This window comes from Petromyzon marinus, chromosome 3 (genome assembly GCF_048934315.1).
Source record: "Petromyzon marinus isolate PM22_M1 ecotype Great Lakes invasive population chromosome 3, UKy_Petmar_22M1.pri1.0, whole genome shotgun sequence".
NCBI lineage: Eukaryota > Metazoa > Chordata > Hyperoartia > Petromyzontiformes > Petromyzontidae > Petromyzon > Petromyzon marinus.
This window is the reverse complement of record NC_133669.1, coordinates 4,543,790-4,558,836: the sequence shown is the minus strand read 5'-3', so window position 1 is coordinate 4,558,836 and position 15,047 is coordinate 4,543,790. Positions and strand designations below refer to the sequence as shown.

Genomic DNA, 15,047 nt, shown 5'->3' with positions numbered 1-15,047 from the left:
TAAACGCAATTGCCTTCAAAACGACACCCCCTAATAATGTCTTTGGACGATTCGGAAACGTTGACTGCGTGGTTTAGGGTTGCCAACCTTTGTCCGCAGCCTATAACGGGATGTACAATGCCTCAGCCAGCCTCGCCGTTTTACAAATGTGTCCGTGTACTGCAGTAAAGTCCACCACGATACAGTCCCAAGTAACCAGATCTCGGTATACGGTGCAGCAATTCGTGCCGCCAGAACACAGTTGCCACTTCCCGACCAGGCAGGGTTCAACTCTTTGGAGTGAAACAAACAAACAAAAAAACCCGGACCTGGTGGCAACCCTGGCGAAGTTGCATAATTTGTGGAACTGGCACAATAAGAACGCAGGCCTGCCGTCTCTCCCTGCACGCTGCTATCTTGGTGATCACCGCGGGTGTAATTCGCCAAAACAAAACACTTGTACGCCGCTCTGCACCTCACGGTGACCGCAAACGATCCCGTGACGACCTTCACGAGAGCATAGGCCACTGTGTGCGTGCGTGCGTGTACGCTGCGCTCCGAAACTGACGACCCGGGTTCGATTCCCGCTCACGGCCAACACCGGTGACGATTATTTGAACGGGTCCTGGGCCTCCTCTAGGTTGACTCGGCCTCAAATGGGTAGCTTGGTGCGATGCGTAAACATCGCCACTGGAGAGACAAAGGCGGGCGGGAGTGGTGCTGGCCACCCACCCCCTCGTGTGCCTTCATAGGTGCTCGCTAACAGCACTTGCCCCTACTGTCTGTTAAGACTACAGCGTCACGGGGTCCACAGTCCACATTTTTGCCAATTCAACACTCATCGCCCCGACCGTGAAAACCTGGCAACACCCTCGTGGTATAAAAATGTCACGACAGTCGAGGGAGGCTTTTTCTCGGTGATGGTCATTGTCTACTGTAGCAGCAATAACAGCAATAATACATACTGTAATCTCAGAATCTGAATATTTAGTCAAGATATGATAGCTATTTTTAACAGATGTCCAGTAAGGGGGACGGTTCAGAAAGTTAAAATAACAAACAATACAAAAATAAACACACGATAGGAGTGCAAAGTAGAGGCAAGGTAAACAAACGACTGTTACCAGAAGATCATACAGATCAGTTTGCACTGCGCGAGGAGGATACGGTCTGTGCCTTGATGGCATCGCGATGAACCGAACACGCAGCAGTCAAATTCCCATACCTGGCACTTGCACATCGACACATCTCAGGCATTTCCTTCATAATTGGTAAATTAAAGCAACAGCCACGTTCGTGTGCCTCTGTAGCCGTGATGCGATCCAAACTTACTGTCAACCCCTCTATACTCAAGTCCCTCTCCAGAGGCCCTCTCTTCGCGGCTAGCAGGAGCTCAAGGGTACCACGGTGGCGAGATGTTAACTACCTCGCCTGGTACGCAGGAGGTCGTGGGTTCCATCCCGACCCCGACGCCTGTACATTTGGAGTTTGCGTATCTCTCTCTTTCTCTCCCCGTGGTCGTGTCGATTTTTTTTCTCCGGGTCCTCCGGTTTTCCCCTCCACATTTAGAAACAACACGCGTTTAGAGTATTTGGCTGCTATAAATGTCCACATCATAAGCCACTTCGCTGCGCTATCATATGTGGCCAGGTCGCTTCTTATAAAGAGCTATATAGCTCAATGGGCTTTACCTGGTAAAATAAAAAGTTAAAATTTTGATTTAAAGCTTTCGTGACTGCAGTGATTCATATTCTTGGTTCTTTTGGTAAAGTCACGTTGAAGCGAAACAATAAAATAATAAAATATATATAAAACAATTAAATTCTCACGACGTTTCGACTGTAACACAGTCATCTTGCCGTTGTTTTTTTTCACACCTGATGATGACTGTTTGTGTTACAGTCGAAACGTCGTGAGAATTTTATTGTTTTATATATATTTTATTCTTTTATTGTTTCCCTTCAACGTGACTTTACCGAAAGAACCAAGAATATAAAAAGTTTAGTTTAGTTTTAAATTGCTATCATTCGCAAGTAAAGCATCGACAACCGAGCGTAGAATCGATTTTAGTGAATCGATGCATCTGTACATGTAGACTAATCCAAGCCAGGAATGCACGGATTATTATTATAAACTCCGGTACAGTACCAAACCATTCAAACACTGTACAGTATATAACTCTACAAGATTGTGTAAGCAGAATGATCCTCTTCTGCGGAATTTAAAGATGTAAAATAAACAGCCGGGTGTGTTATCAGCCGTCCAACACAAAGATTTCCACTGTGATGCCACAACGCCCTCCAGTGACTCCAGACAGACGGGGTGGCCACAAATGGATAAGCGGATCATATTAAATCGATGGCCACTTTCGTTACACATTTGGCCAAAACGGTTCCCTGTGGCGTCGTACCCCCAGATCTATCATCACTCTCACTCGCCTTTGAAAGCCTACAACCCTAGAAACAATTCCTCTCTCTCTCTCTGGCACAGCGCTTGTGAGCGTATACTTGACGATCTTGCTCCTAAATCCTGTCTGCCCAACGCTTTCCACACATTGGCTTTTGATGCCCAAGTATCCTGCGGGTAGAGAACTCGAAGAGACCGGGATGAGTCTCACTTGCAAGACCGGGTGCGACCAATATCACAATGCCCCACTACGCAATGCCGTCTGCTCCACACGCATCACCGCAGTCAACGTCCACACACACGTTTTCAAGTTTCATTTATTAGGTATAGCCCTGTGAGCCATGCGGCTCTTAAGTCGGATGCAACCACAACAAACAAAATATGAACACAGAACGTCCCAAAGCGACGACGCGCAACAGAAACATCCTGGAATTCAACCGGCAAATATTCCACACAAAAAAATATTAAAACGCTGTGTGCAAAAATCACAATGTGGTGCAAGCCAGCAACCAAAAGACAATTTAGATTAACCATATGTTTTCGAATTTCCAAAATAAAGCTACAAAAACAATGTAACAACAGTAATCATCGGAAGTGTGATTTTAAATTTAACAATAAACGATATACATAACATGTACGACAAAACCTGCAGCCATAGCTGGCAGCACGGCACTCCCAGTGTATGATGTGTGAGTGAGTCAGCAGCAGCGTGAGTGTATGATGTGCGAGTCAGCGTATGATGTCCGAGTCAGCGTATGATGTGCGAGTCAGCGTATGATGAGCCAGTAGTAGCTTGAGTGAGTGTACGATGCGTTAGTCAGCGCATGATGAGCGAGTCAGTGTATGATGTATGAGAAAGTCAGTGTCGGCTCCCTCTGCTCGCGCCGTCACCCCCCCCCCCCCGGCTTCGTCGGCCCCCCTGGCTCCGTCGGCCCCCCCCCTCCGTCGCCCCCCCCCCGGCTCCATCGCCCCCCCCCCAGCTCCGTCGCCCCCCCCGGCTCTGTCGGCCCCCCCTGGCTCCGTCGCTACTCCCTGGCTCTGTCGGCCCCCCCCCTGGCTCCGTCGGCCCCCCCCCCGGCTCCGTCGCCCCCCCCCAGCTCCGTCGCCCCCCCCCCGGCTCTGTCGGCCCTCCCCCGGCTCCGTCGGCCCCCCCCGGCCCCGTCGGCCCCCTCACTAACGGCCCCGCCAGCCGCTGCCGGGAGCGCGGCCCGGCAGCGCCCCGGGAGCGTGCTCGCCTCAGGCGGCCATCTTGCGCCCGGCACTTCGCTCGTTGTCGTGAGCGGTAGTGGCGGTGGTTGTAGCGGTAGTGGCGGTAGCGGCAGTGGCAGTAGCTGTAGTGGCGGAATTGATATCGGTGGTGGTGGTGGTGGTATTGGCGGTAGCGGTATTGGCGGTGGTGAGTACCGCGTAGGCGACGCCCAGCTGCTCCGGCAGCGCCAGCGTCTGGCGGTTGGCAGTCGAGGGTCTGCACCCCGGCCACGCCGTCCATCAGGAGCACCACGCGGCAGAGGTCGGGACTCTGGGCCAGGTATCCCTTCACCATAGGAATGTAGTCCGCTGGCGCATGGTTGCCGTAGCCCGGGGCGTCCAGCAGTGCGAGGGCCTGGCCCGCGCGGTACAAGTGGAGCTTGCGGGTGTGGCCCGGTGTTTTGGAGATGCGGATGTCGATGTCTGGCACGTAGTTAAGACGGCTAAAAAAAACCCACCGATTTGGTCATGGATTCACAGCCCTGGGTCGGTCGTGAGGTTTATTTGACCATACCTCACTACGCTGGTCAGTGCAGGTTGGTGAAACAGAAGGCACGGCAACGGTTTTCAGATTAACGCTCGCCACTGATGTCAGCCGTGGCCTGAAATCGAACTCTGGCCACGGGTTCATAGCGTGCTGCGTTAACCGCTATGCCACCGCTCCACCCACCTCCCCACCCGCCCCCCCCCCCCCCCCAAAAAAAATACAAAGACACAAAAACAAGAATTATATTGACTCCAGCCACTCGCGCTGAAAGAAGAGATCGCGGAGCTGAGCAGGTCGATCATTCCGACCCAATCAGCATTGCCTGAACGCGTACAAATTTCAGTTTATCGCCGGAGTGAGCATGTGCCCGCTCCGAGATCCGAAAACGATGGCACGAGTGCCGTGTGGCAACACGGCCTCAACGGAGCCAAAAGGGGCACCCGTTCAGTGTTGGGCAGAGGGCCCGATGAAGGTGCATCGAGAAGAAGTTCTGCGACGCCAACTTCCGTGGGTCGCTCACTAAAACACTGTCGCCGCGCTCCTCGCTGCGCGGGGGACGCGGACGTGAGTTTCGCTGCCTCGTGCCGACTTGGCGATGCGTCGAAACAGCACAGCGCGAGCTTTGGGCGCCCTCTCTTGGGGAGTTGCTCCCACCTTTGGCTTCCGCTCCGCTGTTGAGCCTGCTCAGCTTTCCTTCACCGTCGACACCACGGCGCCACGAGCTCATCACATGACATCTCGTGCCGTGCGATGCGACGAAAGCACCTCGCCTGCTAGACGCCGTGCCCACGTCTCCCCGCACCTCCGATTAGCGCGGTTGGCCACGCACGGTGCGAAATAAGTTCAACGTACAGACACACACACATACGTCGCGTCGCAAGACCACGAGAGGTGGCGAAGGCTTCGCGAGGCCTTCGTCTAGTAGTCGATCGATTGTGGCCAACGACGGTTTGTGCCAGCTCGTCCGAAATTTCCGAGCCCAACCGCCCCCCTCCTCCCGCGGACTCCCCCCCACCCCCCCCCCCCCGTGCCGTTCAGTCGAAGTAGTCCTCGATATCTACGTCGGGGTGCAGGAGATCCTCGCCGTAGGGCGTGAGGTCGGTGCCATTGAGGATGAGGTTGTGGAACGTCTCCTCCAGGTCCGTGTCGCCCACGAGCACGGCGCCCGCCATGCGCCCGTCCAACAGCACCACCTTCACGTACTCCAGCGTGCCGCTGCTGCGAACCAGCAGCTCCTGGCCTCTGCCGCTGCCGCCACCAACGTCAGCGCCAGCGTCGCTTCCGTCGCCACCGCCGTTCCCGCCGCCGTCGCCGTTCCCATTGCCACCGTCATCGCCATCGACCTTAGCGTCACCACCACCGCCGCCACCGGTGCCGGCGTCGCCGCTGCTGCCGCCGCCTCCGTCGTTATTTAGCCGCGTGGCCAGGCCCTGCCCGTTGAAGCGTCCCAGCAGTATCACCTGTACGTGCAGAACGTAGGCAAAGAGGGGGTCACAGAAAAACATGGATTGAGCGAGAGTGGCAGGGAGGAAGTAGAGGCACGGCCTAGGGCTCGCAAGGACGAGGATGGCCGTGGTATCACCGGGCTCGGGGCTCGCTTCCCGGCTCGCGTGCTGAGGGGGGCCAGCGTAAGTATCGTGCGTGGGGGAGCGACGTCACACGTGGCCACCCTCACCTTGTAGCCAAAAAAGCTGGTGACGTGGGTGAAGAGGTCGAAGCAGAGGTCAAGCTCGGCGTGCCGCCCGTCCGCGTGCGCCGCCATGGAGCGTGCCGCGTGGGCGCCCATCTGGCGCGCCTGGGTCCACAGCCTCATCTGCAGCAACGATAACAATGACGATTAATCGCGATCATCGGGCGCTTTGGGTTACGTACGTATGTATGTTGAATTTATTTCGCACCGTGCATAGCCAACCGTTCAAATCGGAGGTGCGGGGGGAAGGACAACAAAGAGTTCTAAAGAAAATGAGCCTTCAATCTAGAGCAGTGTTCTTCACCAACTTTCAGAGGGGGGCCCACTTTCGCCAATAGGACATCAGTGTGTGGGCCACCACACCGCCTGCAAGCGGTATTTTCACATTTGTGTACTGTCAGGGGCCGCACTAAGGTCTGCGGGCCTTGAAATGAAGACCACTGATCTAGGGGTAGGGGTAGATAGTGTGGGTGGGATGTCAATCAGAGCTTTGCACCCTCCACCAACCGACACTGGCAAACACATCATCAAGATGTCACCCGGACAAGTGACCAATTGAGGTTTTTTTCAGCAACCCGGGAACGTTATAATAATTGTTTTGTGTCTTTTTTTATATATTTTGCGTCGTTCTTGCAAATTGAATCCCAGGAGCACACCGTAGGAGCTGGAAGGCAGCAACAGCAACAACCGGGGGGTAAGCCGACACTGCCTACAGTTGCCAAAGCTCTGAGGTCCTCGATATATTCAGGTGTTTTCAGCCGGTTAATGAGTGCTTATGTTGAAAAATAAATCAGAGTTTAGACAATTGTATCGGATGGTGGAGCGTTTTAGCTCTAAGTTACATTATAACTACATGATCTAACCAAGATAAACTATATATGAATCACAATATTAGTGGTGTATATATGTTTTGGAATGTCCGTGTTTTTGTTTCATACAGACCACTCCTCCCCCCACCCATTACCCTGGATATTTAAGAGTCGTCGGCAGTTCGGAGATCCGAGTTGGTTTCCTCCGTACGTCTGTGCGCGTGAACCCGGTGATCCGTGCCCCATTCCCGCTCGTGGCGAACCTCGGTGACATCTCAACTGGTTCTGGGCCTCCTCTAGGTTGACTCAACGTTAAACAACGACATGGTGAGGTGAGGTGTGGTGCTGTCCGCCCACCAGCTCATCCCGTTTCCGGCCTCCATAGGTGCTACTAGCCAACAGCACTTCGCCCCCCAAGTGTCTGTTAAAAGGCTATGCGGGGGGGGGGGGGGGGGGGGGGGACCCTTTGTCTTTGTGGACTCTACCTGGAACCAGTGTGGCCGGGGCTCCCAGGCAGCGGAGCACGCGTCCCCAGCGGCGTAGACGCACGGCACGGACGTCCGCATCTGCTCGTCCACGCGCAGTCCCCCATCGTCGGCCAGCGCCAGCTGCTCATCGCACACCGCGAGCGCCGCCAACGTCGCCGAAACGATGGTCACACAACACCACCGCCGTCGCCAACCGTCATGCGGTGAAGTCATCGCTAACAACGGTAACGCGACGCCGTCACCGTTGCCAGCCGTCATGCGGTGACGCCATTCCCAATTATGATGGTGACTACAACATCGTCATTGCGCATTGTTAACACCATTATTATTTTATTGTTTCCCTTCAACGTGACTTTACCGAAAGAGCTAAGAATACCATTACCGTCATCAAATAAAATGTGTGCGGCACAACCATCACTCAAACAATAGAACTGACACCCGTCGTTGGGGAGAACACAGGCAAGAGAATAGCGAAGCAGACAAACACGAAGGAGGCATCGTCTGCTCGTCCATTTCACCGTCAACACTGCTCGCGCGGTGCGATGTGTGTGCGCGCGTTGACGCGTGGCGTGGGCAGGCCTTCGTCCGGCAGCGGATCGACAAGAGGACCTGCCAACGGACTTCCTCGCGCTTCGCGGGCAGCGTGGCCACGGCTCTTCCGACGTCCCGGCGCGGCGCTACGTTAATGGAGCCGCCGGGGGAGGAGCCTCACCTCGTTGCGAGCGATGATGGCGGCGACGTTGGGCACGACGCCCGTGGCGCTGACGACGAGGTCGCAGCCGAACGTGCGCCCGTTGGTGAGCCTGGCGTACACGGGCCAGAGCTCTGGGCACCCCACCCCCACCCACCCCCACCCACACCAATGCGGCCGCGGGCCCGGGAACAAAAAACAAAAAGAACGCGGCAACGGTGACGAGGGGAGCGGCGGGCGGGAGCGCGCTCGCCGCTCCTCGCAGAGGTTCGCGGTTCGAATTCCAGCGGCCGGCCCCCGGTTGTTACCACGGGTGTAATTGATCAGAGCAACACCCGCCGTCTGCTCCACACTGGACGCTCAACTTCCCGTGACATCATTATAAGGTTTAATTTAAAACGGCAAATGCATATGCAAAGGAAAGAAAAAAATAATTTATGGGCCAATTAATTGTGGGGGGGGGGGGGGGGGGGGTTCACAGGACATCTGGACCACCCTGTGTAAGGCCACCATGTGCTGGCGTCCAAATTTGCCAAAATGTGAAATATTACCCACAAATATTCCATTGGATTTATACAAAGCAAAATACCACCCCCTACTGTGAAAACTTGGTAAGACCCACCTGAAAAAGGGGAATGAGACTCAGTGAGGCTTTCCTGGGGCACGGATATGTGTAAACACGACTGAGTAATTTGCAGGTAATTTTTCAGCATTTGCGAGTTTGAGCAATACCAGTGACATTGTACGCTTTTTTAACTATGGGAGGAAACCAAAGAACCCGGAGGAGGAAACCACGCAGAACAACAGGGGGAGAGACAACGTACAAACTCCACGCAGAAATGCGCCCGCGTCGAGAATCGAGGCCAGCGGGTCTCCCCCTCTGTGCTGCGAGGCGCAAGTGTTACCGCTTCGCCGCTCTGCCGCCCACTACGACAGCGCTGGGGATCGGGAAGTCGGCGACGGTGATGTGTTACCGGTGTCGGGCTGCGGGGAGTCCGGTCCGGGGAAGGCCAGCGGCGTCTCGGACAGCGCGACGACTTCCTCCGGAGAAAGGATCCTCTCCACCTCGCAGCCGTACTCCACATGCACCCTGCACGGCCCCTTGACACGCGAAGACAAAGATCCCCCTCATAGCCTTGACGGACGGCTGCGGCAAGTGCTGTTAGCGAGCACCTATGAAGGCCGGCACGGCACACGAGGGGGTGGGTGGGCAGCACCACGCCCGGCTGCCTTTGTTTCCCCAGTGACGATGTTTACACACCGCACCAGGTACTCATTTGAGGCTGAGTCGTCCTAGGGGAGGCACCAGGCCCAGTTCAGATAATCGTCAATGGTGTTAGTCGTGAGCACGAATCGAACTTGAGTCGCCGGGTTTGTAGCGCAGCGCGCTAACCACTGCGCCACCGCTCCCCATACACACACACACGTACAGTCACCTGCCAAGTAGCGTCATTCCCCAACCTCCGATTAGCACGGTTGGCAACGTACGGCGCGAAAAAAATTAAGCATACATACGTACATACAACGCAACTCCACACAAGCCGATGTCGATAACTCTGGTACCAGCCAGGCGCAAATCCACTCGGCTCCAGCTCATCCTGTACAAGCTCAAACTCAGCTCCTTTAAAACCCACGATACCCCGTGTTCCCGCGATGCACAAGCTTACCTTTTGAGCCCCTTCCAGGCTTAGGCCCTCGTGCCAGTCGGGTCCTAAGGCAGTGCCAAGGGCTGCCCTCTGCTCTGCCTGTGCGCTGCCTGCCGCAAATTAAAAAGAACCACACGTACATAACCATTAATATTATTTATGATTGAGTATGAAATATGGGAATAGTCATGCACAGTATGTGCAGATTGAATAAACTAGCAGAACAGCATGGCTGTCGATTCCAATTTCAAATCCTGGCCAGGGTCAGTTCAGCCTCAGTCTCATGATGAGTGCCACCACCACACTACGCGTTGGACATATTCAGTGCCGTAGCAAAGTGGAACGGTGTGGCCTGTAGCGCAAAGGTGTATGAGGCATGGTACTTCATCAGAGCACAGAGAAGCAAGGGCAGGGCAGTGTGGTCTCCAGTGCAGAGGTGCAGCACATGATGGTTAAATCTGTGGCGAGGGCATCACAGCGCAGGGTGTAGCACGGTGCGGTTGGGGCGGGGTGCGGGGGGGTTGGTGCGGTCCGGACCGTGCGAGCCTCGCCCGGGCGCGTAGCGCTGCCGCTTGCAGGGCCCAGAGGCGGCGCCCGACGCCGACCCTGGTGCCGTTTTAACCAGGTGCGGCAGGAAGAAGGCGGCGGCGCCGGCGTCGAAGAACGACGTGCCGATGGCGCGGTCCTTGATGGCCCAGATCACGTCGCAGCCCCGCACCTCGTGGCTGTGGCGGGCGACAGGCAAAGTGCGGTCAGGTGGGGGTTGAAATGGCCTCACTGGGGAAAAACCACGTGGCAGCATCCAACGTCGCCCCTCCTATGGCGAGACTACTCCGCATATGGGGTTAAGCGCAAGTAACTGGGCATGCAGAGGTTCATCGATTAAACCATTTACCGTTATGCTCGGATATACATGAATTGAATTGTGAATATCAAAATCGATTGTTTTTACAAGTTATATGGCTGCTGTATGGGAATTCTGGCTCTGGTGGTATCTTCATCACCAACCCACAAAGTAGAGACAGAATATACAAGACAGACAAGACGAACAATCCCGTATGAGATGAACAATCACTGATTTTTTTGATAACTCAATTGTAACCATGAATCACGGAAACTCATGGCTTCAAATGCGAGGTTTACGTGTAGTTTCAATTTTGAAGTTTAGTTGAACCAGGTGAGAATTCAAGAGACTTGCACAATTTCATTTGAGAAAACAATGCAATGGTGACCTGGGGCATGAGTCTGCCAGAAGGGGGTGATGACTGACATGTACAATCCCCATTCAGTAATTTTGCAGGTCATTTTCAATTGTGGCACATTTGTGTGTTGCTACGCATTAAGTTTACATGTCGTACATCATGATTTTTGTAGGTGTACAAACGGCCAGTGCACGGCTATTCTGAAGCACCGAGCAGATGCCTTGAGTTCTCCTCTAAGGCCTACGGCTGTGGCAGTCCCAGCGATCACCCCTGTGCTCGTCCCTGCGCACAACATGCACTCTAAGCTAAAATAGTTTTTATTTTACCAGGTAAGGCCCACTGTGCTACATATCTCTTTTTCAGAAGCCACCTGGCCACAAATAATAGCTCAATGAAGTGGCTTATCGTCACGTGGAAATTTATATCAGCTAAACACTCTTAAACGCATGTTGATTCTAAATGTGGAGGGAAAAACCAGAGGACCCAGACAAAAATACACACGACCATGGGGAGACCATGCCAACTCCAAAAATACAGGCGTTAGGGTCGGGATCAAACCCACGATCTCCTCCATACCAGGCGAAGTAGTTAACATCTCGCCACCATGGATACTCACACGAGCTCAAGCGCAATCCCTCCGTTCCCGATCACCACCACCCGTCTCGCCTTCTCCAGCTTCTTTTGAAATTCCTGCCGGGGCAAGAGAAGAAATAAATCAAACAACGAGCACGTCTTTTTTCATGTGTTCATCTTATTCAACATTTTTTTTATCCTGATTGTGCTATGGGCAACGTGTCGTGAAACCCAGTATCCAATCGAATCTCTCACACGAGCAGCACAACCCTCCATTGAACTGCAGAGCATGTGCAGGGGAGTAGAATGAGATGAGGGTCAGGAAGGAAAAGCATGGGGAGGGGAGAGGTAGCGAGCTGAGAGGAGGCAGGAGAGATGTGAGGGGAGAGGCAGAAACGCGTGTGGAGTGACGTACAGCGAGTTGAGAGAGGAGCGATGACAGGAGAGTATGTGAAGGAGAGAAGTGGGATGGGAGGAGAGAGGTAAGAGACGTAGGCAGCAGTCGTCCCCGGCTGAGAAGCTTCCCACCTGTGTGCTGTCCGTGTCCCGGATACCCAGCACGTGGGGATTGCCATCGGCCACGATCTTGGGTCGCGCCCCCGTGCAGATGCAGAGCCTCTCGTAGGCGAGCTCCTCGCCCGCGTCCGTGTGCACGACCTTCACATGCACGTACGGGACAACAAAGACAAAGATCCCCCGTGTAGCCTGAACAGACTGTTGGGGAAAGTGCTGCAAGCGAGCACCTATGAAGGCCAGCACAGCGCACAAGGGGGTGGGTGGCCAGCACCACGACTGCCTTTGTCTCCCCAGTAGCGATGTTTTTACAATCCCACACCAGGTACACAGTAGATGCTGAGTCGACTTAGGGGAGGCCCAAGACCGTTTCAGATAATCGCCAATGATGTTAACTGTGACCGGAAATCAAACTTGGGTCGTCGCGTTTATACCGCAGTGGGTAACGGCACCACCGACGACACAAACGCGAGCGCATGACAACGCTCGCGAGCATGGATGGGCACTAATTATGGTGTGTACCATTCCCAAAGCTTTTCAATTCCCCCCCCCCCTCCCAGAAATACATTTCCTTCCAAGATCATTCAGGTTCCCATGCACAGCAAATGTACGAGAACGCCCTTGAGTATCGACACGCACGCAAAGGCCGCCACCACCCCCCCCCCCCGCCGACAGACACTGTTCAACTACAGACACGCGGGAACATCACGGCTACATGTGGCAGGTGCGTACAATTGTAGGTGGCGGTCCCAGTGGTTGTCACCGGTGGTTGGGCCCTCAGTGGTTAGGCCCCCGGTGCTTGGGCCCCTGATTGTTGGACCCTCGGTGGATGTGCCTACCTTGCGAGCGGCATCCAAGCGGCAGGCCGTGCCCAGGTGGACACGCACGTTGGGGTGGGCGGCCTCCAGGTGACTCCCTGCTCGCTCCTCCACGTCAAACTGCTCCAGGGCTCCGTACACCTGTGCGGGGCAACGTGGGGGCACACACCTCTTACACCTACACATTCCCCCCCACCTTGCCAATGAGCAGCATGTAGGTCGTTGGTATTTATTTCTCTTACAGTGTTATCACGAATGTGATTTTGGATGGTTGGGTAGGTGAATGGGTTGTTTTATGGGTGGGTGGATGGTTTGTAGGTGGATGGTATTGGTGGTTGGGTATTGTGAGTGGTTTAATATTGGTCAGTGGTTTGTAGGTGGATGGGTATTGGAGGGCATTTTGAAGTGGGTGGTTTGTTAGATTGGTGGATGGATGAAGGGGTGATTTGTGAGCGAGTGACTGTTCTCAAGGTCTCACCTGCCTCCAGTTGATGACCGACTTGACGGCTGGGGATGCTGTGAGGAGGAGGATGTCATCGTCAGGGCATAGGGAAGCGATCTGTTGGCACATGATTGAATAAAATGCATGAATGTTAAACATTGATCTCAATAAGTAATCACGTGGCCCTGAGGGCCGTCCATTCATTCACATTATCTGTGCTCACCCACCAAATTCTCTCTCTCTCCGAGAGAATACTTTGAGACGTGTTGCTCAGTGAATTATCCAGCAGTGGATTGAGAAAGGGACCATATATAATTAAATCTCGTAACGCACCGCACAGCATTCGCTCATTCTCATGACCCGAGAGGCGCACGGAACCAGACATGCAGGAAGGAAGCAGCAGCAGCCACGCGTTGAGTCATCGCAACCAATAATTGTCCAAGTACTGCGGTCCTCTATATATCAAGATGTTATCGGCCAATTCATGAGGGTTTACATGTGGGAGTGTTGTCCTTTCCCCGTTCCTCCGATTAGCACGGTTGGCTACGTACGGTGCGAAAGAAGTTCAACATGCATACGTACAAACACCACGCGTGCGAGGGGGAAACACTCGATATCCCAGACAGACGGAACAGGTGGGAGTCTACACGTTTGCGGTACCGCCTTTTTCCCGGCAATCCAGGGTGCCGCACCTCCTCAACGCCCACGGGAAACAACATTGGTGCGATACAACCAACCCTCGAGTTCAATGCTGGACTTACATGCGGCGTGTATAGCCACCACGGCCCGACTGTAAGTATTGTACACCCTCCAAAGGCAAGATCCACCCCGTCTAGCCCTAACAGACTGTTGGGGTACGAGCTAGCGGCACCAATGAAAGCCGGCACGGCACACGAGGGGGTGGGGTGTCCACCTTCGTCCCCCCCCAGCGGTGATATTTACACATTGCAATTAGTACTCATTTGAGGCTGAGTCGACCTAGGGGAGGCGCAGAACCGGTTCGGATATTCGTCACTGCTGTACACGCTTTCCATACTCGTGCTTGCTATACTGTACACCATAATAAAGATTGAATTTTGGGTTAGATCGCGTAAATATATAAATGCGTCGTTAAGCCCGCCACCACCCAACACAACCAATCAGTAAGGGTTATCACGTAAACAGAACATGGCAATTCGTTACTAGTACAGCACACCGGTGTGTTGGGAGAGTAAAATCCATATTTACAATCCGAGTACGACGTTTCGCCAGTAATTACAACTAGCATCATCAGGCAACAGCCAAGTCCAATGGTAAATGTTGTGGATTTACTCTCCAACACACCGGCGTGCTGTGCTAGTAACGAATTGCCATGTTTACGTGACAAACCTTACTAATTGGCTGTGTCGGGTGGTGGTGCTGGTGGTGGTGGGTTTAACGACACATTTATACTTGACGCGATGCGACCCCAAAAACAAAACTATAATGGACATTGCTCGCGAAATCATCCGCGTTGTAGTGTACAGCGTTACCTCTTCCACACAGGAAACGCCAGCTATACCGCCGCCTATCACCAGGTACTTGGCGCTCCTTGAGTCCATGGCTAGCATTAACCGTTCATGTTATCGCTTGTGTTGCAGCTGCAGCGCTTATTTATATATCGGGGGGGCATGCGATGCCGTGCAAGGCCAATACTGCACTGTACTGCACTGTCGCCCGGACAGCGTCTACGCACGTGGTGCGTGAGCGCGGGCGCTACCACGTGTCACACTCTTAACGGGGGGGGGGTGGGTCGAACTCATTTTCAATTCACAGTTTTTTTAAACAAAATTAACAATTTATCCCAAAAATAAAATAGTGAATAATTTATAGCATCTGAGAAATTAACGTGCATCAGCAAATTCCGGTTCATTACCATTTACAGAAATTTGTTTTTCTTTAATAAGGCGTGTACCGTTTTGTGGTTGGTACATTCCACGTCGCTTGTCGAACCACCTCCCCAATCCTCCCCACATTGTTTAAATGTCGCGTGACGTCACGGCGTCCAGCGTGATGACGTCACAGTGTAAAGGGCAT

At 53.7% G+C, this 15,047-nt stretch overlaps 1 protein-coding gene across 1 annotated transcript; it reads right to left on the bottom strand.

Moving 5' to 3' along the window:
* Positions 1–4,316: 4,316 nt before the first annotated feature.
* Positions 4,317–14,721, bottom strand: PYROXD1 (pyridine nucleotide-disulphide oxidoreductase domain 1). The gene is made up of 12 exons (XM_032971313.2): positions 14,504–14,721; positions 13,029–13,109; positions 12,572–12,691; positions 11,748–11,876; positions 11,263–11,336; positions 9,982–10,169; positions 9,466–9,554; positions 8,773–8,899; positions 7,820–7,932; positions 7,105–7,227; positions 5,796–5,933; positions 4,317–5,580 (listed from the first exon to the last, which is right to left on the bottom strand). Exons 1-12 carry the CDS (start codon positions 14,579–14,581, stop codon positions 5,155–5,157), a joined length of 1,686 nt encoding a protein of 561 aa, XP_032827204.2. The 5' UTR covers positions 14,582–14,721; the 3' UTR covers positions 4,317–5,154.
* Between the last annotated feature and the right edge of the window lie 326 nt (positions 14,722–15,047).

Bases quoted from the DNA above. Each gene is read 5' to 3' on its own strand.
- PYROXD1 (XM_032971313.2), bottom strand. From the start codon at position 14,581: ATGCTAGCCATGGACTCAAGGAGCGCCAAGTACCTGGTGATAGGCGGC. The intron at 9,555-9,981 runs GTCCGGACCGCA...AATTTGCGGCAG, and splicing joins GCCCGGGCGAGGCTCGCACG to GCAGCGCACAGGCAGAGCAG. The intron at 8,900-9,465 runs GTAAGCTTGTGC...TCGCGTGTCAAG, and splicing joins GCCTGGAAGGGGCTCAAAAG to GGGCCGTGCAGGGTGCATGT.